At 59.9% G+C, this 23679-nt stretch overlaps 1 protein-coding gene across 1 annotated transcript; it reads right to left on the reverse strand.

Annotated features, from left to right (window-relative positions):
- Positions 1–89: 89 nt before the first annotated feature.
- On the reverse strand, positions 90–21272 carry ZER1 (zyg-11 related cell cycle regulator). The gene is made up of 16 exons (XM_029062004.2): positions 21184–21272; positions 15636–15897; positions 14697–14847; positions 13062–13501; positions 11907–12083; positions 11445–11559; positions 10759–10905; positions 10307–10480; positions 9141–9356; positions 7833–7874; positions 7200–7319; positions 6635–6750; positions 6347–6535; positions 5439–5536; positions 3703–3805; positions 90–2210 (listed from the first exon to the last, which is right to left on the reverse strand). Exons 2-16 carry the CDS (start codon positions 15791–15793, stop codon positions 2153–2155), a joined length of 2304 nt encoding a protein of 767 aa, XP_028917837.1. The 5' UTR covers positions 15794–15897; positions 21184–21272; the 3' UTR covers positions 90–2152.
- Positions 21273–23679: the final 2407 nt, after the last annotated feature.

A 23679-nucleotide genomic window follows, 5' to 3' on the forward strand; every position in this document is an offset into this window, starting at 1 on the left:
GGGGACGTGGGCTCGGTGGAGCCACGGGGTGCCGGGAGGAGGGAGGTCAGGGCCCATGGCCGGCCCCCAATCAAAACTCCGTACACCCCTCCTTTTTACACAAAAATGTATTTCCGGGACACCCCAAGGGGTACAGACGCCTACACAGAAAACCTGGGTGCTGATTTAAGTCCAAACATCATGCCCCTTGCCCACCGCTGCCTTTCAACCAGGGGCGGCACAGCCGGGGCCGGGGGGAGGACGACGAGGGGTGGGGAAAAACCCCAGCAGCCAGCTGACAGATGCCCAATTCAGCACCGCTCCCACACTGGGAAGACGAGAAAGCAGCAAAACCTCTACCTTCTGGGGCAGGGAAGGTGAGAGTCAAGGAGAAAATGTACAAACGCATCTCCGACTACTCTCCGCCACTCGTTACTGACGCACAAACGCTTGGAGGGGAGCCGGCGGGGACGAGGCTAGGAAGAGGAAGAAAATACATTTTTGGGGTGATCGGCTTCCACGGGTAACTTGTCGATGGGTTTCGTTCTTCCGATTTATAAACAGTTACACCAAAAAGAACAAAAACAAAAAAACCCAACCCTCCCCCCCGCCCAAAACCCAATACACTCAAGAGAGATCGGGGGACACTTAAAAAGCAAGAGAGGGAAAAAAAAAATATACACGTTTCACGCCTCACACTCTCATAACATAGCACAGAGGTCCAAAGAGAAGAGTCGAGGATCGCACCGCCCCAGGCCTCGGGCGCTCTGTGACGCAGGATGGGCCGTCACGCCGAAAGTGTCCTTTGTGCTGGTCTGAAGAAATGTCCGTTCACAAGAAAACTTGTCAGTCTCTGTGGCGATGGGCCCTGGTGGCTGGAACAAGTCCCGAAGCGTGGTGGGTGGGAGGCGATGCCGGGGGCCGGGGCCGGCCGGGGGGGAGGGAACCTCTCCAAAGCGTCCTGGCTACCCCCGGCCCCTCCGGGCCGACACACGGCATCCCTCCGGCTTGGAGGCTTCGGGCAAACGGTGACCGGATGGAGAGGGAAGGGGTTAAATGGGGGAGGTGACCTCCATTCAGTTCTGCTGGTGGGGGGTTGGTGTTCGCTCTGTCTCCTGGCCGGTCGGAGTGGGGGGGACCGGGAAACCGCGGGGAGATCAAGGGACGGGTTTGGTGCGTGTGTTCTGGGGAGATCGGGAGAAGGAGTTAGGGGATGAAAAAAAAAGTCCATACTCTTTCCTAAACCGGGCAGCCCACATATTCAGAGTCGGGTGTGTGGAGGGCGGTGAACATAAGGTTTGCACGGCAAGGGTGGAGGAAGGAGGCTGAGCGAGACAGAGAATTGGCTAAATGACATCCTCCCTGGATGGCTGGGGGTGGTGGTTGGCAGAGGGGGCCTGAGGTTTCCTTACAGAGCAGAGAGTTTTTCTTCCACACAGGGGAGAGGCTTGATCACGCCTCTCCTAGGCTCTCCAAGGAAGAGGACGCCACCTGCCCAAAATAGGGAAACCCAGCCGTGGGGGCTCGTGTGGTAACACTGCCCAGCTCCCAACAGATGGACGTCAAGTGGATCTGAGAGACCTGGGATGACCAGGCATCCTCGGGAACTGTCAAAAATCTCGAGCTGGGGCTTTGACCGCCCTGGGCGTCCCCAGGACCCGGCTCCTCTGGGCCCAGCCCAGGCTCGGGGGCCAAGGTTGGGAAAGCGGTGGCGGGGAAGGTGAGTGGCTCTCGGGGCTTCAGGGAATTCCAGCAGAGAAACACGATCGAGTCACACCGTCCGCCCCAGATGGACAAACCTACGGGGACTGGAGGCTCCGGGTCCGGGTCTAAGAAAGGCTTAAGGATACCACAGGGGAGGGGGTTTCTGTTTCTTTTATACAGAAATCATACACGCAATACTTCAATTCATACCTCCTAATGAAACAAAAAATATATAATATATATAATATATATATATAATCTCTCTCTCTCTCTCTCTCTCACTAATGTTAAGGAAAAGCATCGTTTGTGCAAAAGTTCCCCCAGTTCACCTTCATCTCATTGGGGTCACACCCGCAGAGAACGGGGACCTTTCTGACTGCCGGGCTGGTGAGGGTGATTCAACCGTCGATACCGTGAGTTAGAGAGATGCTGGGGACTGTGCTGGCCAGAGACAGAAGAGGAGCCGCCTCTATCTGGATGTGTCCATGTTCTCCTCCTTAAAGTTACTGCAGTGCTCTATCACCTTCCTGGGGAACGACAGAAGGGGAAGAAGCGAGTGAGGTTGACTTCCGAGGCTCAGCGAAGCATTGTGGCCTGGGGAAAGAGCCCGGGCCTGGCGGTCAGAGGACTTGGGTTCTAATCCCGGCTCTGCCGTTAGCTGGGTGACCTTGGGCAGGTCGCTTCACTTCTCTGAGCCACGGTTTCCTCATCTGTAAAATGGGGATTAAGACTGGGAGCTCCGTGACGGACAGGGACGGGGTCCAAACCGATTAGCTTGTATCCACCCCAGCGCTAAGTACAGTGCCTGGCACATAGCGAGCGCTTAATAAATACCATAAAATAAAATGAAAAAAGGCTGGAGAGGGACACTGTGGGGGAACGTGAGGCTTTTGGGTTTCCCCCGGGTCCAGCCTCTTCCCATCTTTCGGGGCGGGCTCTCCTCCTCCATCTACAGAGCGGAGCCCCAACAGACCCGACGGCCTCAGCCCCGACCGGACGATCCCCCGACTTGGTGTCCGTCGGGGGCCTCGCCATCCTGACAACCGGTCCAGGCTCATTCTCGAGTCTTACTTCGCCTGCCTCTCTGTTCGCTCCAAACCCCTTCCCTCTCCCTGCCGCCCGGCCGGCTGACCCTGCCCCGCTTCCTGTAGGGCTTCACCCTTTCCAATCCACCCTCCCTGCTCTCTCGCTCTGCATCACGCCTACCGCTGCTAACGGACACCCCCACGATAGCCGACAGCCACCTGGAACCCCTCTCGCCCCGAACCGCGACCCCCTCGACCTGCTTCCGCCTGCCTCGTCAGTGGCCGGGGGTCTGCCGGCCCTTCGAGAGGAGGGAAACAACCTCTGACGCAACGCAAGATGGTTAGTGACTGTGCGGGGGAGATTTTATGTTAAAATACCCATGAAGGGCAGCATGATCTAGTGGGTAGAGCGCAGTCCTGGGAGTCAGAAGGACTTGGGTTCCAATCCCGGCTCCACCACTTGTCTGCTGGGTGAGGTAGGGCAAGTCACTTTACTTCTCTGGACCTCAGTTCCCTTATCTGTAAAATGGGAATGAAGACTGTGAGCCCCCAACGTGGGACAGGGACTGTGTTCAACCTGATAGGCTAGTATCTATTTCAGTGCTTAGGACAGTGCCTGGTAAGTGCTTAAACAAATATAATAATTATTATTTTTAAAAAAGGGATCTTGGGATCTAAGGATGACTAAGCAGAATGGAGAAAGGCTGTTGGGGAGGTGTGGGAGGGGAAGGAAACTTGGGACAGACTTTTGGTGTATTAGCGACAACCCAGAGGTTCAGTCTTGTGTTTCTAGTTTCCTGGCCACATCGCAATCCCCATTGCCGCCGCCAAATCCCCCGCGACATCGCGTCACCCAACGTCCCGGCTCTCACCCTCAGCCCCACCGCCTCTGAGGCCCTTCAGAGCTCAGAATCGCAGCGTCACATCCCGGCCGCGAGCCCCGCTGCCACCCAACACCCTCAGGAGTGTAGGGCGGCATGTCCTCGCTTCCTACCGAGCCATCTCCTTGGTCTCTTGTCGAGTGGATGCCATATTGATCATGTCCTTCAGAAGCGGCATGCCACCTTCTTTGATCAGCAGGGGACAGTACTTGTCAGCTGTGGGAAGGGCAAGGAGAGGAAGGCGGGGAATGGGTCATCCTTGGGTCCCAGGGCCAGCCCCAAGGGCCGAGGAGTTCGGGAATGGGAAGGATGGAGAAGCGGACGGGGTCACCCCCTCTGGGTCACCCTAGGCGCCTAGCCCAGCTCCCACCTCCAAGGGCCTTTGCCATACATCTTGGGTCTGTCCCGTCATCTCAACACTGGCCTTCCTGGCAGTAGTCAATCAATCAGTGGCATTTATTGAGCACTTGCTGTGTGCGAGGGCGCTGTACTAAGCGCTTGGGAGGGTAAATGTAACAGAGTTGGTAGACACGTTCCCTGCCCACAATGAGATTACAGCCTAGGGGGGAGAGAGACATTAACGGTATTGACCCGAGGCACTATAGCCAGGAAAAGGGGCAATGCCCCGGTTTAACCACCCACTCTGGAACAATGGGATCGGGAGGGCCTCTGGAATTGGGGAAGGGTCTCCTAAACCCATCTCCAGGTCCTGTGAGGGGACAGGGGCCGGAGAGAGGGGGTGCCAGGCAAGAGTCAGTCAACAAGAACGAGGACCCGAAGGAATGTGAGCAGATTTCCCCCAACCTGAGCCAATGGAGGCCGATTCAAGGGTCGGGCCTGCCAATGCTGGATTTAGTTCTTACAACCCACCCCGCACACTTCGCTCCTCCAATGCTGACCTTCTCAGCATTGACCTTCTCAGAGAAGCAGCGTGGCTCAGTGGAAAGAGCCGGGTTTGGGAGTCAGAGGTCACGGGTTCTAATCCCGGCTCTGACACTTGTCAGCTGTGTGACTTTGGGCAAGTCACTTCACTTCACTTCTCTGGGCCTCAGTGACCTCTTCTGTAAAATGGGGATGAAGACTATGAGCCCCATGTGGGACCACCTGATTACCCTGTACCCCCCCAGTGCTTAGAACAGTGCTTGGCACATAGTAAGCGCTTAACAAATGCCATCATTATATTAGTATTATTCGCACTGTACCTTGATCTCATCTATCTTGCCACCGACCTCTAGCCCTCTGGCCTGGAACACCCTCCCTCCTCATATCCGACAGACGGTTATTCTCCTCCCGCTTCAAAGTCTTAATGAAGGCCCATCTCCTCCAAGAGACCTTCCCCGACTAAGCCCTCCTCTCCTCCCTTCCCCTTCTGCGTTGCCCTGACTCGCTCCCTTTATTCATTCATTCAATAGCATTTATTGAGTGCCTACTATGTGCAGAGCACTGTACTAAGCGCTTGGAATGTACAATTTATTCATCCCCCCTGCCTCAGCACTTCTGAACATAGCTGTAATTTAATTTCCTTATATTAATGTCTGTCTCCCCCTCTAGACTGTAAGTTCGTTGTAGGCAGGGAATGTGTCAGTTGTATCGTTATAGTGTACTCTCCCAAGTGCTTAGTACAGTGCTCTGCACATAGTAAGTGCTCAATAAATACAATGGACTGTTTAAGGGAGGAGCAGAAGCAGAATTTGGGAGCCTGCCAGCCACCACTGCTCCTCTCCCCTCCAAAACAGGGGCTGCCCCACAGGCCCACGGGACCCCAACCACCTGGGAAAGAGGGCTCCCGCTGGATTTCCCGTCCCCCTCCCCACGGTGGGACTTTTTCCCAGGGAGAAAAGGAGCTTACGGTAGACTGAGACAAGGTTATACAGGGCCCACGTGGCCCAGTGCTGGCTGACGGGAGATATCCCCTGGGGAAGGAGGCGGAGGATCGGCTCAAATGACCTGCAGGAGAAAAGAGAACCAAAGCTTCACGGTCGAAGGCCGCTCTCTGCTGCCCCAAGGTCCGGTGACTTCAAGAGCCTAAAAGGGAGGCCGGGCTCCGTGGGGGGTTCGACCCGAGCGGAACACGTGGCGAAGCTTAATCCCACCCTCGTCGGCTCTCGCCACGGTGCGGGGCTCGATAGAGCAAGGGGAAGAAGCCTTACATTGGGCAGGAAGGATTGGATTTGCGTCGAGTCCCGAGGAAGAACTTCGAGATAGTGAATGGTGGAATGGATTGAGGGTGGGAGTGGTGGAGTCCAACTCCCCTGAGAGTTTCTAGGAGTAGGAGAGACTCTCGTATGTGCAAATACAGCTGTGCCCAGGGGCCGGGCCTCCTCCTCCATGGGACTTCCCCCGATTCATTTTTACCCCTCCAACTGTCATCTCGGCCCTTGTCGCCTCTCAGCCCCAGTGCCCTCGCGACCCCTGCCGCTCTCCTCCGACTTCCTTACTCTACTACGGAACCACTTCCTCCTCCTCCTGGGAAATCAGGCTGGGTGCGTCTCCGGGCTCAGACCGTAAACGCCCCGCGGGCAGGGACTGTGAGCTCCGCACACCTGAAGCCGCTCCGTCGCGGTGACGACCGACCGACGTTAAGGTTAAGGCCTCGGTGCCCTCCGGCGGGCCCCCGGAACCCGTGATCCAGGGCGGAGAGGATGCGGCCGCTCGCCTCTCCACAGAAGGAGAACGGGCTTCCTCAGCCAGAGCGTGGGGCTGCCCTGACCCCAGGGTCCGGGGGGCGGGGTGTCTCTCCCCTCCCCGCCCCCGCACCTGTAGTTGATGTTCCTTCGGGAGTTGATGTCCCAGCTCTGGATGGCCGCCCACATGCGGTCCACCACCTCCTCCCGCCGCGGCTCGCGGATCCCCCAGGCCTCCGGCCCGTCGAACATGATGTGGGACAGGACCCCGCAGGCGTTGTAGGACACCTCGATTCCGTCCGCTTTACTCTCCAGCAGGTTGCTGTCGGGGGTGGGAGCGGGAAGAGGGTCATTTTAGGCCCCGCTGGCTTTGACCCCGGGACCCCAGTGGGGCCGGGCTGCCCGTCCCGGAGACACCAACCTGAAGACGCTGATGAACTGTGAGGTCATCAGTTGGGGCCGCAACTCCTTCACCTCTGCCACATTCCCGAGCAGTCCCAGCATGTTCCGGTGTAGCTCCTGCTTCTCTGGGAATTCCTGGGAAAACGGGGGGAGAACCTTGGCGAGAGGGACACCAGCTACCGGTGGAGGCGGCATCCCTCGGAGAGCCGTCATATGCAAGAGCGCCGGGACTGCTCTCGGGAGGGGCCTGGGAGCGATCTGGGCTTCTGTATTCCTGGGTGGAGGGCGGGGGGGGGGGGGGTCTCTCACTGAGAGGGAGAAGCGGTCTGGCCATCTCTCCAGGTGGCCGGCTGGGCTCAGGACTCAGCCGTTAAGGCAAGGAACTGAGGGACCCCGGCCCGCCTCTGGGCGCCGGTCCGGCGGGCCCCGTCTCCGCTGCCCGGGCTCCTCAAGCGAGGGGACTGTCGCCTCCATCTCTGACCCTGCGGATGCACCCTCCGGCCCTTCCCTCCCTGGCCTCCGCCTTCCAGATCGGCCTAGCCTCCCTTTCCCTGGGACCCAATGGCGGGCACCGGCTCACTGACCTTCAGACACTCCAGGAAGAGCTTCATGCCACTGTAGTTGAGGAACATCTCGCAGTTGTCGGGAGTCTCGTCGGTGATGTTCCACAGGGCGCTCCAGGAGAACTCCATGACCTGGTCACACTGCGGAGAGCGGGAGGGGCTGATGACCTCCCCTTCTCACCCCGCCGGGGACAGAACTGGCCACCTTGGGGCAAACCCCGCCGAGCTCAGGTGCCGTCTTGGTATCAGGCCGGCTGGCGAGAGGAATCACCCCATCTCCTCCTATCACCCCCCAGCCAAGGTCACGATAGTCTGGGCCTCCTACCCTTTCCCTGGCTGCTACCCCTAGACTGTAAGCTCATTAGGGGCAGGGAACGGGCCTGCTAGTTCTGCCTCTCCCAAGCGCTCAGTACAGTACTCTGCACAGAGTTGGCGCTCAATAAATACCACTGATTGCTCCGCACAAAGTGCTCCATAAATACCACTGATGGATCAACTGATTCCATTTTGGCGAGGAAAGGCAAAGAGGTGGACTGCTAAGTGCCAAAAGGGAAATACCAAATGTTAGACTGAACCCTCACAAGCGCTTAGTAGAGTGGCTCTGCATACGGTAAGCGCTCAAACAATGGTTGATTGACTGCAAGGAGAACTTACCGTCTTGTCCATTAGCTTCTTCTGGATCAGCTTCAGCATGGTCTGAGGGCAGAGAAGGGGCATTAGGAATGAGGTTGGGTAGTGCCAGGGGACGTCTTCAGCTGGCACTAGCTGAGCTGGAGCAACCCTCTGGAGGACAACTGGTCTACCCCTTGCCATCCTGGGCGGACGCAGAGGTCCAAAGGGAAAGCAATTCCAGACCCTCTGTTTGGCTCATTAATAAAAAGAGCTTCATGGCCGAGCCGAATGTCTCAAAAACTGCTGCAGTTTAAGCCCAAACCCTCCCCGAGCAGCTGGAAAGTCATTCATTCATTCAGGCCACAGAGGAAGAATTTGTTAAGCCTTTACTATGTGCCAGGAACCGTACTGAACGCTGGGGTAGATAGAAGCTAATCAGGTAGGACACAGTCCCTGTCCCACATAGGGTCTGCTGTCTCAATCCCCATTTTACAGTCAAGGAAGCTGAAGCATAGAGAAATTAAGTGACTCGTCCAAGGTCACACAGCAGGTTAGAACCCAGGTTGTCTGACTCTCAGCCCCGGCCTCTTTCCACTAGGCCACGTTGCTTCTCTGCAACAGAGAGTTTTACTTATTTTTAAAAAATGGTAATTGTGAAGCCCTTATTATGTGTCAAGCACTGTTCCAAGCGCCGAGGTAGATACAAGTTTATCGGGCTGGGCCTAGTCTGTGTCCCACACGGGGTTCCTATTCAAAGTTGGAAGGAGGAGGATTTAATCGTTCTCTGAGAAGCAGCTTGGCTTAGCGGTTAGAGCACGGGCCAGAGAGTCAGAAGGACCTGAATTCTAATTCCGGCTCCAGCACGTGTCTGCTGTGATCTCGGGCAAGTCATTGAAATCCTCTAGGCTTCAGTTACCTCATCTGTAAAACAGGGATTGAGATCGTGAGTCCCATGTGGGACAGGGACTGTGTCTAACTTGATTAACTTGTATCTACCCAAGACCTTAGAACTGGGCTTGGCACATAGTAAGCGCTTAACAAGTACCATCATTATTATTAAAACCCCATTTTACAGATGAGGTAACTGAAGCCCAGAGAAGTGAGGTGATTTGCCCAAGGTCAGCCAGCAGGCACATGGTGGGGCCGGGATGAGAACCCAGGTCTTCTGACTCCAGGCTCGGGCTCTTTCCCCAGGCCTCGCCGCTTCTCGGTTTGCTATGGAAACCGAGGGAATCCGAGATGAACCCGGGGGGATCCGGCCCTGGGCGTATGGGGCTTCCCATCTCCAGAGGCGGGCGGGGCAGGGGCCACCGAGGGACGGATGAGGCGCGCGGCAGGTGGGCCACGCACCATGACGAAGCCCATCTTGCCCACGGCCTCCTTGTGGTCGTTGTCCACCTGGCAGACCAGGGCGTTGCAGAGGTGCACGGCGATGCGCTGGATGGACTCGTCCTGCCGCGTGGGGTTGAGGATGTTGAGCAGCAGCTCGTTCACCCGCCGGTACTGGAACTCCAGCTCTTCGGGGATGCTGAAGTTGCACAGCGTCAGGCAGCAATTCCGCTGCACCTGTGTTAGGGGCGGTGGGGAGGGCGGACGGGTGGGAGGGTGAGGGCCGCCGAGGTCCCACAACCACCGGGGCGACGCTGACACCGTCCGGCCCTCGCGTCACCCGCCGTCGGCCTGCCGGCCCGCGTCCCATCATCCCGGGAACCCGTTCGCCTCTGAGCCCGGACCGAGCTTTTTACTCTTCTCTCAAGTAATAATCACTAATAATGATGGCATTTGTCAAGAGCTTACTAGGTGCCCAGGCACCGTTCTAAGTACTGGGGTAGATACGAGGTGATCGGATTGGAGAGTCTCTGTCCCACATGGGGCTTTAATCCCCATTTTACAGATGAGGGAACCGAGGCCCAGAGCAGTGAAGTGACTTGCCCGAGGTCATACAGAGGACGAGTGATTAGACTGTAAGCCCGTCAAATGGCAGGGACTGTCTCTATCTGTTGCCGACTTGTTCATTCCAAGCGCTTAGTACAGTGCTCTGCACATAGTAAGCGCTCAATAAATACTATTGAATGAATGAATGAGTGGCGGAGCCGGGATTAGAACTCAGATCCTTTTGTCTACCGGGCTCACGCTCTTTCCACTAAGGCCACGCTGCTTCTCCCCACCAGTGGAGTCCAAGGGCCCATCCCGACGCCCTGGGATGGGGATGGCCGGGGGTGGGGAGAGGGGCACTTTCAAACTCCCCTTAGGGGGCCAGAAACGACAACAGCAGGAAACAGATCCGGCGGTTTGCTCCGGCAAACAGATGACCCTCATCCTCCTCTAAGAGCAAGCGGACACTCCCGCTCTTCCCCCAGGGCGAGCTTCCCTCGAGACGCCCCCCGCCCTCCTCGGGGCGGCCGGAAAACCCGGGCCCATCGTTCCCCACCTCCTCCGGGGAGGCTCTCCGGCCCGAGGGTGTCCCCGGCGTCTCCGTCCGAGGGACGGTGTTCCTCCGGGGGCCCGGCTCTCACCGTCACTTCCTGGTAGGACTCCATGCCGTTGAGCACCACCTGGATGACCTGGCGGCGCAGCTTGACGCTCTGCTCGGTACGGTACTCCGAGTTGGTCAGGTAGAAGAGGGCGGCGCTGCCCGTCACCTGGATGTTCTTGTCGTACTTGTGGCACTTGAGGGCTGCGATGACCAGCTGCCCGGAACCACGGGGAGGCCGTGGGGACCCCGCCTCGGGTCCCACACGCCCGCCCCGCCCACCTTTTCCAGGGGAGGGACGACGGCCCGCACCCGAGCTGCGGTCTAAGTGTCAAGCACGGCACCCAAACTCTCGCGAAAGCGGAAAAGAGGGGCACAGAGGACCGTTCAACTCTGGAGGAGGAGGGCCGGCGGGAGGAGGGTCGGGATGGGAAAGGGGAGGTGGCCCCGCGGTCCGAGCTGAGCGGCGGGGCGAGCCCTGGGCCAGGGACTGACCTGCAGGGCCCGGAGCAGCTGGTTGCAGCGCTCGATCCGTGCGATGTCGAAGAGCAAGTTGATGGCGCGAGAGGTGATTTCGGGGCGGTGCTCGGTGTAGGCCTCGATAGCGTTCAGCACCTGCTCCTCGTTCTTGTCCCCGCTCACCTGCCCGCGGGAGGGAGAGAGGGGGCCGGCTCAGGGCCGCTTCCCCTGGTTGCGGGGAGCCTCTGGAGGCGGCCCCACCGACAGCTCGCCGCTCTCGGTGCCGGGATGGAGGGCCGCCCTCCCCGGCCCTCCAGGAAGCCTTCCCTAATCAATCTCTCATCACCCCGCCTGTCTTCCTACTGCCTCACCTCCGCGCTCCAGTCCATACCCCCTAAAGCCCTTAGGCACCCGCCCCGCTCCCAACCTTACAGCGTTTACGTTGCTTCTTCGACCTGGAATCTATTTCAACGTCTGTCCCTCCGTTAGATCGCAAGCTCCTCGAGAGCAGGGTTCCCCTCTACTGATTCTATGGTCCTCTCCGCAGAGCTCAGTACAGCGCTCTGCACACAGTAAGCGCAGCACCCAACAATACCAATACCACTGAAGGGTTGACGGATCGACCCCCGTCGTTCCTTGGGGACTAGCCCCTCGAGGTCCACCTGAACAGCATCCCGACCCTGGGCCGGACCCCACCCCGTCGACCTCCCCCGCCCCGTCACCTTATAGGCTGGGATGTGAGTCAGGCGGCAGAGGGAGGTCTCAAAGAGCCCGAGGAACTGCAGAGGCCGCTTCAGGGCCCGGAACGGGGCGATGCTGCTCTTACACGGCTCGACGCTGGAGAGACGGAGACGGCCAGGCCTCAGCTAGGCGGCCCCGGCCCCCAAAAGCCCCACGCAGACCCGTCGTCCACCCGCCGACGGGAGGGCCGATCCCGGGGAGCCGAGTCGGCGTTCTGCTCGGGTCGGTCGGGTCGGTATCCCGCCTGAGTTCCTGAGGGGACCTCGGGGACCTCGGGTTTCATCCTCCCCATCCCTACCCCCACGCCACTTTCCAGGTGCCCTATGCGCTCCAACTTTCCCCGTTCCCGGGCCCCGGAAGTCAGGGATCGAGTCCGTGGGCCGGACCACCGGGCCCCCGGGCGATCCGGCGGTCCCTCGGCCCTCCCGGCGGCCGGCTGGCACCTGGTCTGCCCGGCCTCCTCGTCCATCTTGGAGATGCTGCAGTTCTCCAGCATCATGTGGCCCGAGATGTCCAGGGACACCAGGTTCCCCAGCTTCTGCACAAACAGGCTCAGCACCTTCCGCGTCAGCTTGAACTTGTAGTAGCTGGACAGTCGATCCCGGGAGATGTCCAGGTGCCTGAGGGGGGGGAGGGGGGAGAGCTCGGATATCGGAGGTGGGGAGAGGATCCCACGGACATTCTTCTCCAGCCTCTGGCCCCCAGGCTTCCCTGCTCTTACAGGCTTGGATTTCTCTCCCGTGGCCTGGCCCCAGCCTTAGCTGGAGTTCCAGGAGCTCCACGGATCACCTCGGAATGGTCTACTAGGAACGCAGATCAATCAGAGAAGCAACGTGACCTAGTGGATAGAGCACGGGCCTGGAAGTCGGAAGGACTTGGGTTCTAATCCCAGCTTTGCCACTTGACTGCTATGAAACTTTCAAGTAACTTCACTTTCCTGGGCCTCAGTTCCCTCATCTGTAAAATGGGGATTACGACTTTGAGCCCCATGTGGGACAGTGCCTGGTACATAGTAAGTGCTTAACAGATACCATTAAAAAACATATATATATATCAAGCCCAGCCCAAATGGTGGCTGTTTCTCAGCAGTGGATAAAGTACCAGTGTAGAGAACACGGGCCTGGGAGTCAGTAGGAGCTGGGCTCTAGTCCCGGCTCCGCCACTTGTCTGCTGCGTGACCTTGGGCAAGTCAATTCACTTCTCTGGGCCCCGGTTACCTTCTCTGTGAAATGGGGATTAAGACTGTGAGCACCTTGTGGAACAGGGGCTGTGTCCAACCTGATTAGCCTGTATCCACCCCAGAGCATAGTACAGTGCCTGGCGCATAGTAAGTGTTTAACAAATACCATAAAAATTAAAAAAGGCTGCGCTTTGGGCAGGGGGGTCACTCTCCTACCGGTCTCGTCTGGCCGAGAGAGCAGGAGGGCAGGCCCGGAGGTGCCGGGGAGGGGCGGCGGGGAGCCGAGGAAAACCCTCTTTCCCAAGCGGCTCCCGACCCACAAAGCCGAGCCCCCGGGGCGCCCTCCGTCCGGCCCAGGCAGAGGAGTTCGAGGGGAGGCGGGAGCTCCCCGCCCCGAGGCCCGCCCCGGAGGGCTCACCGCAGCTTGTGGAGCTGCACGATGGCGTGGATGTGCTCGTCCGACAGGTCCATGTTGTAGAGCACCAGGGACACCAGGCTGTCCTTCCACTGGGTCAGGAAGGCCGCGTCGCCGGTCTGGATGCCCGACAGGTCTAGGGCGGCCAGGGCGCTCAGCGGCCGCAGCAGGGGCTCCACGGGCACCCCCTCCGTCATGCGGCCCAGGTTCAGGAAGCGCAGGCGCCTGAAGCCCTCGAAGGTGAAGTCCTTGACCAGCACCTGGCAGGTGGGGTTGACCAGGCACTCGTCCTCGCAGCCGCCCCCGGGGTTCTCCTCCTCGTAGAAGATGTTCCCGCAGCCGAACAGGCTGAGGGACACCAGGGTGGGGCTGAAGCTGCCCAGGGTCTGGAGGCTCTTGGCCGTCAGCTTCTCGCAGTTGGTCAGGTACAGCTCCACCAGGTCCTGCAAAGGCCGGGGCCGGGGAGAGGACAGACGGGCTGCAGGCCGCTGGAGGCTGCTGCAGCTTGCGGGGTCTGGGGAGAGGAGGGAGTCCCGCTTCCCTCCCCGAGATGCCGTTCCCCCCGGAAGAAGAACGGGTGTCTCCTCCGTCAGCCTGCAGGGTCCTCGAGGGCAGGGATCGAGTTTACCAGCTGTTGTGCTCTTTGAAGCACTCTGGACAGTGCTCTGCACACACTCCAAGAGGCCTTCCCTAAGCCCGCCTTTCCTCTTCTCCCACTCCCTTCTTGCTCCCTTTATTGATGTGCACTTCCGGCCCCACAGCACTCTTGTACATCTCTGTAAATAATTTCTAATAATGTCCATCTCCCCCGCTAGACTGTAAACGCGTGGTGGGCAGGGTACGTGTCTGTCTCCTGTTGAACTGTACTCTCCCGACTGCTTAGTACAGTGCTCCGTACACAGTAAGCACTCAGACATAAGACCGATCGATCGATTGACCGAGAGCTCGGTAAACGTTATCGGTAGATCGACTGATGGAGGCAGAAATCATGTCTTCGACCTCTGTCGCGCTGTACTCTCCCACGTGCTTAGGATGGTGCCCCGCACACAGTAAGCGCTCAACAGATAGCACGGATTGATCTTTGGTGAACTTCATTCATTTATTCAATAGTATTTATTGAGCGCTTACTATGTGCAGAGCACTGTACTAAGCGCTTGGGATGAACAAGTCGGCAACAGATAGAGACAGTCCCTGCCGTTTGACGGGCTTACGGTCTAATCGGGGGAGACGGACAGACGAGAACAATGGCACTAAACAGCGTCAAGGGGAAGAACAAATCAACAGTGGTATTTTCTTCCCATTCAAAGGATAGGGGTACGTAATCAACTGATGTCATACGCAATTTCCCCTAGACCGTAAACTCGTCGGGGGCGGGGAGATAGGTCTACCAACTCTTTCTGCTGGACTCTCCCAAGCTCTTACTCCAGTGTTCGGCCCACAGTGATCGCTCGATAAATACGATCGATCGACGGACCGATGGACGGGTGCCCCAAAGCCTCGCCGATGTGTCTCTCTGCAGGCTTTTCGACCGCTCTGCCCCTGAGCTTGGCTCCTCCAGCCCTCTCTCGGGCTCCACCTCTCCCTAGCGCTCACAGGCACCCCCACCGCCACGACGCCCGCCTCCCCCCGCCCGCCCACCTGCTTCCGGATGGCCTCCAGATCTTGGTCCTGCACCACTTCCTCCCGCAGGTGGACCCGGGTGAGCCGGGTGCTGCGTGGGTCCGAGAACAGGCTGAAGAAGCTCTCGTGCGGCTCGAAGTTGCAGTCCGCGTTGACCAGGTCCACGTACCTGCGTGGGAGGTGGGCGTCAGCCCCACGAAGGGTCGGCCCCCTCCGGGAAGGGGTTTGGGGGGTCTCGTCCGAGGACCTCGGTGGGCCAGAAGCGCCCGAGGGTGAGGGCCTAATGGGAACCAGTGAGCTCAACCAGTGGGTCAGCTGGAGCCCATGGGGATGTGGGGGGAGGCGACGAGGGCCGGGGGGACGCACCACCTCCATTTCCTTTCTAGATCGGCCCAGGTCTCATCCTCAATAAGCGCTCAATACAGTTCATTCACTCAATCGTATTGATTGAGCGCTTACCGTGTGCAGAGCACTGTACTAAGCGCTTAAGAATGATGGTATTTGTTCAGCGCTTACTACGTGCCAAGCACTGTTCTAAGCGCTGAGGTAGATACAAGGTCATCAGGTTGTCCCTTGTGGGGCTCACAGTCTTAATCCCCATTTTACAGAAGAAGTAACTGAGGCACAGGGAAGTGAAGTGACTTGCCCCAAGTCACACAGCGGACAAGTGGAGGTGTCCGGATTAGAACCCACGACCTCCGACTCCCAAGCCCGGGCTCTTTCCACTAAGCCACGCCGATTGACGGGTGGCACCGGGCCCACTGGCTGACACAGAGGCAGCGGCCCCAACCACAAGTCCGGCACGCACGCGGTGACCGGGCCGGGCTTGGCCGGGCCCCGGCTCGAACCCCGACCTCGTCCTGGGCGACGGGTCTCGGCCTCCACCTCCCAGTGAGCCCCCGGCCCCGTCGCCCACCCACCCAGCCGCCCCCTCGCAGCCTAACCCCTTGCACCTACTCGTTGACGAGCCGGTCGCAGATCTCGCTGGGCAGGAAGATGTCAGGGTGCGACCTCGGGGGCTGGTGGTCCAGGAGGTAGCCCAGGGTGCCCTCCAGGTTGCGGAGGCAAAATTCGGTGCAGAGCGCCATCAGCGTCTCCGGACTGTCCGACGCCATTCCGGGCGGGGGGCGGGAGAGCGGCGTGCGGCACAGGCCCGAGGGCCCCCGAGGGGGGAGCGCGATTCCCGGCGGAGTCACGGGGGCGCTGGGGGAACGAGGCCCTGGGAAGCGGCAGTTGGGAGGGATGAGCGACGGCGGCGCCGCGGGCCGGGCCTCGGCCGCCCGGCGGAGCCGATGCCCGACGGAGGCCATCTGGGCCGCGAACCCCCCAAGTCCCACCCGCCTCGAGGCCCTAAGAGTGCCCAACCCCAATCCCGCCTTCCACCCGCCCCGGGAACCGGCACCGATGAGCTTCTCTTCCACGGCGGGAGACTGAGGTAGAGGCCGAGGAGCTGGGCGGGGTGGAGGGGGATGCCTCCGGACAAGAAGGAGGCCTCGGGAGTTCTAGCTTCCAGGGCCGACTGAGACTGGGGAAATGTCTCCTGGTGGGGGGAAGGGAGGGAGGGGGGGTGAAGCGGCCTTCCCTCGGCAGCTGGAGGGGAAGCGGGAAGTGAAACTGACCAGTTCAGTGAAACCGAGCGGGCCGGTTTCCGTGCCCCAGGGCTCCCCAAAACTCCGCAGCGGGGTTAACGGGCGGGCGGGCCGGACCCCGGGGGCTCCCGTAAGGCCCCAGCATGGCCTCGCCGCCTGGGCCTTCCGTTCTTTGGCTGATGTCCGCGTCCTAGGTGAGGGCGGGGCGGGGGACGGTCTCCCCCCGGCCCCGGGCTGGGCACTAGTCTCTCCGCAGGCCGCTCTTCCGCTCTGCACACCTCTCGCTCTCCTCCGTGCCTGAGTCTTTCCTCCCCCTCCCCCGGGCCCCGGAGCTCGGCCAGCCTCTTCTGAGACGGAGGCAAAGGCCCTAGGCACCCGCCGGCCGGGGTCGCCGACGCCGGCCCGCCTGACTATCCTCCCGAACGACTCTCCGCCCGAGAGCCGGCGACGACGTGGGGTCTGTCGGGATCCGGAGCCGGGACCGCTTTCCCGCTGGCCTCTCGGCTCACACAATGAGCTCCATTGTGCCAACGGTCCCCCTGGCAACCCGACACCCTCCGGGGACGGTTCGGTCAACAGGATGTGGGGCCGAGCCCGGGTCTGGCCTACCTCCGCTGCCATCGTACTCTTGTCCCGGGGAGGGGGAGGTTCCCCCCCACCCCCCGAAGCCACCTTCCCCCGTTAGCCCGGAAGACTGCGGCCACGCCTGCCCCTTGGCTAGCGACCGGTTTCGGGAGAGCAAAAGCGGTTCGGATCCCAGATGCTCCCTCTCTTAGACGGCCTGGCTGCCTTCGAAGGCATCTGTGCCCGTCCTGGGCACCCGCCCAACAGATGGGCCTCTCCCCCGGGCACGCCGAGCCAGAGGCGCCAGGCCCACTCCAGACTCAACGGAGGAATCCGCGGTGCCCAGGACCGAGGAGACACGTCGGGCAGAGAGCACCACGTGCCAGCAACAAACCCCTTCCCGGGGCACTGCCAGTCAGCTGCCCGGGCACGAGGAGAGCAGGCACCGAGCTGCCTTCGGTGGTCAGGACAAAAGTCCGGGGCCTCACGAGGAAGGGCCCTGGGGTCAGCTACGTCCCCTCCGCGACGGACCGGCCGACGCTCCCGGCCGGCCAATGTCCAGTCGGATCAAGCGGGGCCGACGGCGGATCCCCTGGAGCTCCGAGAGCCCAGCCTGAGATCGGTTGGGATCTGGGCAGTCCCCCGAAGCCAACAGGCAGCCCCCTGGAACACGCAGGGTGGGCACAACCAAGTGGAACGAAAATAGAGAAATCCGACGAGTCAGTGGCACGAAGAAGCCCTCTGCCTTTCCCTAGCGCCCTGCGGACCCCATCCCTCCCCCGACTACGCGGCCACCTCCTTGGGGCCGCCGGGCAAGGGAAGGGACGATTCCCAGGCCTCCCGGCTCGGCGGGACCGGGGCCCCGACACCAGCTGTCGGTGGCCGCCGCCGCTGACCGGTCAAGGAGTCACTCCCTCCCCGCGCCGCTTCCGTCGCTCCGGCGCGTCAACGATTAACCGAGCCGCTGGGGGAAACCAAAACAAATGCACTATTTATAGAAGCTGGAAGACCTCCAGCGGGGAGAGGAGAACAGAGCCAGGCCGCTTCCAAGCTTCGGAAGGGACCGGGGCTGCGGGGGAGGGAGGGGCAGCCGGTCCCAGGGGTGGCTGGAAGGGAGACCGGGAGATCAAAGGACAGGCCCGGGAGGACGCGAAGAGAGCGGGGATTCGGCAGACCCACGGAGCTGGGAATCTCTCCGGAGCCTGCGGCGGGGGACGGCTCGGGGAGGTCAAGCGGAAGAGGTGGAGGGGGGACGGACGCCCAACCTGTAGGGGCGAGGAGAGGGGGAGAGTCGGCAGGAAGCCGCCGAACCCAGTGGCTGAAGGATCCGGCTAGGAGTGGGGGACGCCGCGGTTCCACCTCCAGATTCATCGCCCCCGATCCTGTGCCGAGTGTCGTTCCTATTCTCCTCCCCTCCCCGCCTCAGTCTGGGGGCAAAGGAGACTCTGGTCCGTACGGGGCTCCTCGGCGCTCGTCACGTTAGCCTTCATTAGCGGCGGTGATGACGGGAATCACACCACCGCTAATAATAACGAGCGGGGGTGACAGGCCCGTCCATCTTCCGCATCGGCCCGGAGAGCGGCAGTGAGCCCGCACGAGCAGTCCGGCCAGAAATAGCCTCCCGGCCTCCGGCCCAATCGGCCAGAAGGGGATCTCGGAAAGGTCTGCGGGCTCCGGGCTCCTCCCTCGCGGCACCTTAGGGCCGGGCTCGGCCTAGGCGTCTCTGCCCCATTTTACAGCAAGGGAAGCCAGGACCCGGAGTGACCTGGCACCCGGACCCTACCCTGCGCCCGGGGGAGGTGGGAGGAGGAGGAGCCCAATAAATGATGTCAACACTCCAGAACTGGCTCTGCACCGCACAACACCTGGCGAAGTTAGTCTGCCTCCCGCCAAGGGCCCCTCTGGGCCGAGCGGGATGCGTCTCACGGCGGTAGCCGGGTGCTTGGGGCGGCACGACGGGGCCGGCGGAGGGTGCCATCCGTTATCCGTCCACCCCCGTGGACCCCACAGAGGCCAGGGACCACCCCCCGCCCCACGTCCGCCCCGGCCGACGGCTCCGAAGACCGGACGCCCGACGGTCAGCGGTGCGAGGGAGCCATCCCAGCAGCCCGCGCTGCCCCGCTCTGGATTCCGCTCGACCGGGAGGACGGTTAAAATCCTGTCGGTGGAGGCCGGGTAGGAGGCTTTGCTTTGTGCAATCGACTCCAAGGTCACCCGATAAAAGACTCATTTCAACAACTTGGCCTCTGCGGCGGGTTTCCCCGTCGGTGCCGGGTTCGGGAAATATAATCCGCCAGGTGGGGCCTAAAGGGGCAGGGCGGATACCGACTGTGATCCGCGCTACTAACGGAGATGCACCAAAAAATGAAAAACCTGCTTCACCTATCCCGGGGGAGGAGGAGGAGGAGGAAGGTTGGCTCTTTAACTACGAAGTTGAGTTCACTGGGTCAGTTTCACTTTCTCTTTATCCCTGTTTTCCTGGCCCTAGGCTGTAAGATAGACACAGTCGCCCATTCCTGCTCGTTGTGGGCAGGGAATGTGTCTGTTATGTTTTTCTGTTGTACTCTCCCAAGTGCTTAGCACAATGCTCCGCCCACGGTATGTGCTCAATAAATACGAGTGACTGATTGACAAGTCATTTTCTCATCCTGCTTGCAAACCAACTTTCCCTCTAGGGTCTACCCCAATGCGTCGGCTCTAACGGAGAGAGATTTGGGGGGGGGGCGCCCAAATTCTTCCAGTATCCCTGCAGCGGTTGGGGGGGGGGAGGGACAACGGGGAGGTGTCGACAGCATTTCGGGTAGGAGAAAGCGTCCGCAAACCCCTTTTAGATCAGGCCAGTCTGGTCAGTTGACTTTAGGAGAACTAGCCCAACCTGCTTTCGAAAGAAACAATCCGATAATGGGACGAATCCGGATCCGGGTGGGGGGTCGGGGCTGGGGGGGAGAGGGTCCCTTGGGGGAGGGGGAGCGACAGGTGCCCCGCCTCGCCCAAGGCCTCCCAGACCCGTTCCAGGCTCGGAGAGTGGAGGGGAAGGGCTGGAGGCCGGGAAGCCAGTGGTGGGGAAGAGGTTCCTCTGGGAAGGCCTGGGAGAGACCTGGGGTTTGGGGTTGCGGGGGGATTCGGGAAAACACTGACAGGCAGGCTCTCTCCAAGGAGGATGGGGGTGGGGGGAGGCCAGGGATGATCTGAGCGCTTAGTCCAGTGCTCTGCGCAGAGTAAGCGCTCCATAAATGCAACTGAATGAATGACGGAATAGTGTGGACGGGGAGGGGGTTAGGAAACTGGGGGTGGGGGGAGGATCCTGGACACCTGGGGAAGGGGCAGTTCGGGGAGGAGAGGAGGGGGGAAGAGAGGATGCAGGTTTTCGCGCTTAGTCCAGTGCTCTGCACACGGTAAGCGCTTCACAAATATCACTAAATGAAGGAACAGTGTGGACAGGGAGGAGGTAAGGAGCTGGGTGGGGGGGAATCCTGGACACCTGGGGAAGGGGCAGTTCGGGGAGGAGAGGACGCAGGCTCTCTCCGAGGAGGAGGGTGGGGGTGGGGGGAGGTGAGGGGCGATCTAAGCGCTTAGTCCAGTGCTCTGCACATAGTAAGCGCTCCATACATACCATTGAATGAACGGTGTGGATGGGGAGAGGAGTATGGAGCTGGGGGGGGTATACTGGACACCTGGGGAAGGGGCAGTTCGAGGAAGAGAGGGGCGATCTAAGCGCTTAGCCCAGTGCTCTGTACATAGTAAGCGCTCCATAAATGCACGTGAATGAAGGACGGAACAGTGTGAACGGGAAGAGGGGTAGGGGGCTGGGGGTGGGGGGGATCCTGGACATTTGGGGAAGGGACAGTTTGGGGAGGGGGGAGGCGAGGGGCGATCTAAGCGCTCAGCCCAGTGCTCTGCACACAGTAAGCGCTCCACAATTGCAAGTGCATGAAGGACGGAATATTGTGGAGGGGGAGGGGGGAGGGAACTGGGGGGGAGGGGGATCCTAGACACCTGGGGAAGGGGCGGTTCGGGGAGGGTCGATCTAAAGCGCTCAACCCAGTGCTGTGCACATAGTAAGCGCTCCACAATTGCAAGTGCATGAAGGACGGAATATTGTGGAGGGGGAGGGGGGAGGGAACTGGGGGGGAGGGGGATCCTAGACACCTGGGGAAGGGGCGGTTCGGGGAGGGTCGATCTAAGCGCTCAGCCCAGTGCTGTGCACATAGTAAGCGCTCCACAATTGCAAGTGCATGCAGGAAGGAACAGTGGGGGGGGGGGCCGGGGGATCCTGGCCACCTGGGGCAGGGGCAGTTGGGGGAGGGCGACAGGGGGATGGAGGGAGAGGTGGGGGTGGCTCCCGCACTGACCTGCCTCCTCTTCCTCCGATCCCGATCCCGATCCGGATCCCGATCCCCCGCCGCCCCTGCTGCTCCAGCTCCAGCTCCTCCTCCTGCAGCCTCCGCCGCTGTCAACAAACCCGCCGTCGTCACTTCCGGTCCCGCCCCGTAGCCCCCGGGAATGGCTTCCCCCACCTCGCCGCCGTCCGTCGCCCCGACCCGTCCGGCGGGGAAACGCCGCCCCGCGCCCCACCGTTCCGCCCCCCGCAGCCGGCCCCCTCCCCCCCCCAGTCATTCAATAGTAATCATCCTGTTGGTATTTGTTAAGCGCTGACTCTGTGCCGAGCACTGTTCTAAGCGCTGGGGGAGACGCAGGGGAATCAGGGGGTCCCACGTGGGGCTCCCAGGCTTCATCCCCATTTGACAGATGAGGGAACTGAGGCCCAGAGAATAATAATAATAATAATGTTGGTATTTGTTAAGCACTGACTATGTGCAGAGCACTGTTCTAAGCGCTGGGGGAGACGCAGGGGAATCAGGGGGTCCCACGTGGGGCTCCCAGTCTTCATCCCCATTTGACAGATGAGGGAACTGAGGCCCAGAGAATAATAATAATAATAATGTTGGTATTTGTTAAACACTGACTATGTGCAGAGCACTGTTCTAAGCGATGGGAGAGACACAGGGGAATCAGGAGGTCCCGCGTGGGGCTCACACACTTTTCATCCCCATTTGACAGATGAGGGAACTGAGGCCCAGAGAAGGGCAGGGACTGGCCCAAAGTCACCCAGCTGATAAGTGGCTGAGCGGGAATTCGAACCCATGACCTCCGACTCCAAAGCCCATGCTCTGTCCACTGGGCCACGCTGCTTCTCTAAATGTTGGTATTTGTTAAGCGCTTACTATGTGCCGAGCACTGTTCTAAGCACTTGGGGGAGACACAGGGGAATCAGGGGGTCCCACGTGGGGCTCACACACTTTTCATCCCCATTTGACGGATGAGGGAACTGAGGCCCAGAGAAGTGAAGGGACTGGCCCAAAGTCACCCAGCTGATAAGTGGCTGAGCCGGAATTCGAACCCATGACCTCTGACTCCAAAGCCCGTGCTCTTTCCACTCTAAATGTTGGCATTTGTTAAGCGCTTACTATGTGCCGAGCACTGTCCTAAACGCTGGGGGAGATACAGGGGAATCAGGTTGTCCCACATGAGGCTCACAGTCTTCATCCCGATTTTACAGATGAGGGAACTGAGGCCCAGAGAAGTGAAGTGACTTGCCCACAGTCACCCAGCTGACAGGTGGCAGAGCCGGGATTCAAACCCATGATCTCTGACTCCAAAGCCCGGGATTCAATTCAATCTAATTGAGCGTCCAGTGGGTGCAGAGCACTGCACTAAGCGCTCGGGATGGACCACTGGGCCGCAGAGAGAGGCCAGGCCGGCCCCACCACGGGCTCACAGTCTCGTCGGGGGCCACAGACAGAAAGACGAGGAGTCAGGGGTCAATGGCATCCAGAGAAATGGAACCCTAGATAACAATAATAATAATAATGTTGGTATTTGTTAAGTGCTTACTATGTGCCCAGCACTGTTCTAAGCGCTGGGGGACATACAGGGGCATCAGGTTATCCCACGTGGGGCTCCCAGTCTTCATCCCCATTTTACAGATGGGATCACTGAGGCCCAGAGGAGTGAAGTGACTGGCCCACAGTCACCCAGCTGACAAGTGGAGGAGCCGGGATTCGAACCCTGCCTCTGACTCCCCAGCCCGGGCTCTTTCCACTGAGCCACGCTGTTTCCCTAGATCTGGACACATCATGAATAAAATAAAATAGAGTCATAAATAACATATACGAATGTGCACCAGGGCTGTGGGGAGGGGAAGGGGGAAGAGCAGAGGGAGGGAGGAGGGGGAAGGGGGAGGGGAGGAGGAGCAGGGGGAAAGGGAGGGCTCAGTCTGGGAAGGCCTCCAGGAGGAGGTGACCTCGCAGTAGGGCCATAAAACCGACCCCTGACCCTCCCGGCACTTTATAACCTCGTGGACCCTTTCTTTGTCACCTCCACCGCTTTTTCTTTTCCCCTTGCCCGCCCCTTTTTAAAAAATGGTCTTTGTTAAGCGGTTACAACACCCCAGACACTGCTCTAAGCACTGAGATGGATCCAGTCCCTGTACCACGTGGGCTCCTTATCTTCATCCCCATTTTCATTCATTCATTCAGTGGTTTACAGATGAGGGATCTGAGTCCCAGGGAAGGCAAGTGAATGCAGACAAGCCACGTTGCTAGGATTGGAACCCAAGTCCTCTGACTGCCCAGGCTGCTGCTCTTTCCTCTAGGCCATGCTGCTTTTTTCATTCATTCAATAGTATTAATTGAGCGTTTACTATGTGGAGGGGACTGTACTAAGTGCTTGGAATGTACAAATCGGTAACAGATAGAGACAGTCCCTGCCCTTTGATGGGCTTACAGTTTAATCGGGACTTTCTCCTCCTCTTCCTCTCTTTTTCTTCTCGTGCTCTGGGATCAATC

This window comes from Ornithorhynchus anatinus, chromosome 4, assembly GCF_004115215.2.
Source record: "Ornithorhynchus anatinus isolate Pmale09 chromosome 4, mOrnAna1.pri.v4, whole genome shotgun sequence".
Taxonomy (NCBI): domain Eukaryota; kingdom Metazoa; phylum Chordata; class Mammalia; order Monotremata; family Ornithorhynchidae; genus Ornithorhynchus; species Ornithorhynchus anatinus.